Below are 2,757 nucleotides of genomic sequence, written 5' to 3'. Positions count from 1 at the left end.
CGGGAGATGGGAGGTGGGTGTGATGGGCGCGTGCGTGCGAGGGCAAATCGGGCGGGTGCGCGGGAGGCTGTGTGCGGGCTGATGATGAGATCTAGAGGGCGAGTCGCCATGATGATGGGGCGGTGGCAGGGCACAGAGGGCAGGATGGCCGGGGCCTGAGCTTGACTTACGCCTGGGACCGGGGATCTTTGCGATCTGCCATGCTCGCGTAGGTTCACGGCGCATCCTGTTCGACTCCGGGCTTCTTGTGTGACCTGCCAGGGCAGCCGTGGTGTGAAGGACGGCCGGCCTGCCTGCCAGAAGCATCTGACGTCCCCCGCAAGCGGACCCCGAATCTCTGACGTCGGTCCGGGTGTTGCCTGGCCCGCACGTTCGGTGTCGAGGGGAGGGCGTGGAATGTGCAAAGGAACGCGTGGGGCTCCGTGTCCGGCGAAAGGGGAGTCGGGCGAAAAGCTGGAGGCGGTTGGGATATCGCTTTCGAGGTCGGAGCGCTGGGAGGGAGCGTGGTGGACGCGGGTGGGCGACTATGTTGAGCTGGAAGGGAGAGCGCCGCGGGGCGAGGCTTGCCAGATTTACTTAATCACCTCGCCCTCCGCCGTCGCCCTGCCCCGTCCCTCCCTCTCCCTCCGTCCCTCCGTCCCGCCGCCGCGTCTCCCGTTCCCCTACCTCACCCCCAGAGCCCCGCTCGCCGTCGAGCGTGTGCCCTACTAATTCTAATCCCTGTCCAAATCACACGTCCTCCTATCTTGCCTGCCCTACTACTCAGCTTGATAATTCGTCCGTGCCCCTCACCCACCAAGCCCACCCACGACGCGATCGGCCTCGCCCGACGACCCCAGGATCCAACTGCGCCTCCGACCGCCCTTGTCTCCCGCCGTGCCCGTGCGATCCACATTCGAGTGCCCGTATAATAGTATTCCAGCCGCACCCCTGGGTCCTGGCCCCTGCGCTGTCTGCTTGTCCCGCCGAGGTCCGTGTCACTCTCGCTGCGCCCTCCTGAGCCAGCTCTTCGCGTGCACCTGTCTCACCCGTCCTCCGCGGACCCCCACGCACACACAGTAATGTACGTCCATTTCCGCAGTTTCTCCTCCCGCCCGATCGTCCTGTGCTCACCCGACGCGTCCCCGTCCATCCTTGTTCCCCCCGCCGGTTTGCAGTTATACATAGGCCGCCTTTCGTTGGCGCACCAACACCACCCACTTGCACGCTCTCTCTCGTCTCTGTATCCCCAGTCCCGTCCGCAGGCCCCCACTTTCGCACCCGCCCTTCTGAAGAGTACTCCCCGTATAATGGACAGCCTAGTTTCCCAGCACCCGGCCGCATACAGCCAGTTCGCGATCCAGGTCGACGCGCACGCCTTCCCCCCACCCTCCTCCTCCGCATCGTCCTCCGCATCCTCGTCTTCTTCACGATCGGCTGCCCACGCCTACCCTGCCGACGCTTACGATCACCACTACGCCTCCTCCCAACGCTACCCGCAGGCCCCGTCGTCATCCTCGACCTCCCAGTACCAGCACCAACACGCGAGCCCGTCGCTGCAGATCCAGACCGCGACCCCGGCGCCGCACGAGCACGAGCCCGACGAGCAGACTGCGCACCCGGCCCGCCTCGAGCAGCAGCAGCAGTACCCTAACGCTGGAGTGGACGCCGAGATGCAGGGGCAGTCGATCGCGGATGCCCTGACGGACGCGCCGGGGCCGCACGGCGGGCTGAGCCGCCCGCTGACGCTGCAGGAGCGCGAGCTGCTGAACAACCTCGACAAGCTCAAGTTCTTCCTCGCGACCGCGCCGTCGCGCTGGAACTCGGACCCGTCCTCGTCCACCGCCGTCCCCCCGGCGCCCTTCGGCATGGCCCTCAACAACATGGGCGCCGCCATGGGCATGGGCATGAACATGAACGCGGGGATGAACGGCGGGATGGCGCTGGGGCAGCTCGCGCCGGCGGGGCACCCGCACAGCACGCACCCGGCGCTGAACCGGTTCCTGCTCCCGAACCAGGAGTACGTGAGCTGCGTGCTCTGGGGCGGGCTGTACCACATCACGGGCACGGACATCGTGCGCGCGCTCGTGTTCCGCTTCGAGGCGTTCGGGCGGCCCGTGCGCAACATGAAGAAGTTCGAGGAGGGCGTGTTCAGCGACCTGCGCAACCTCAAGCCGGGCGTCGATGCGTGCCTGGAGGAGCCCAAGGTGCGTCGTTCGTGCCTTGGTTATTGTCTGCTAGGCTGTCTGCGCTGCGTTTGGGGGTGGGGGTTTGCATCCCTGCGAGGCATTTGGTGCGCTCGCACTCGCGCGTGCAATCAGCATGGGCTGCAGTGGGGTGCATTCCGCTGCTGCCGGACACTCGGTGCGCTCGCATGCAATCAGTGTGCATACCCATCGTCCTACCGGCCGTCCGTTCCCCCTCGGATGCCCAGATGATGGATAGCGGATCCCGCGTCTGCGCATCTGTTCCTCCCCCTTGGAGTCTGCACCCCCGCGCGGGCGGCTCGCGAGGTCCGATCGCGCGGGAATAGTGGTGGTGGTGCCTTCGCCCCATTCACCGCCCGTTCTCGTGCCCCCTCCTCCCCGCCGATGGCGTTGATCGCGCGCAGATGGCGTTGATACCGTGCACTGGTGATCATGAAGTGTGGACGCTAACGCCCGCTCTTTCCTTTGTCTGTGCAGTCGCCGTTCCTCGACCTGCTGTTCAAGTACCAGTGTATCCGCACGCAGAAGAAGCAGAAGGTGTTCTACTGGTGCGTGCGCTTTGCTTTGTTCG

The 2,757-nt window shown here is 65.9% G+C and overlaps 1 protein-coding gene across 1 annotated transcript; it reads left to right on the top strand.

The window, feature by feature from the left end:
* Positions 1-1,745: 1,745 nt before the first annotated feature.
* Positions 1,746-2,735, top strand: TRAVEDRAFT_87567 (transcription factor STE-like protein; the record flags this gene model as incomplete). The annotated part of the gene is made up of 3 exons (XM_008042485.1): positions 1,746-1,810; positions 1,958-2,186; positions 2,664-2,735. Coding segments are annotated over 3 exons (366 nt in total), but the record flags the coding sequence as incomplete, so codon positions are not given.
* Positions 2,736-2,757: the final 22 nt, after the last annotated feature.

This window comes from Trametes versicolor (assembly GCF_000271585.1).
Source record: "Trametes versicolor FP-101664 SS1 unplaced genomic scaffold TRAVEscaffold_8, whole genome shotgun sequence".
Taxonomy (NCBI): Eukaryota; Fungi; Basidiomycota; class Agaricomycetes; order Polyporales; family Polyporaceae; genus Trametes; species Trametes versicolor.
The sequence above is the reverse complement of the archived record's forward strand: the minus strand, read 5'-3'. Positions and strand labels throughout refer to the sequence as shown.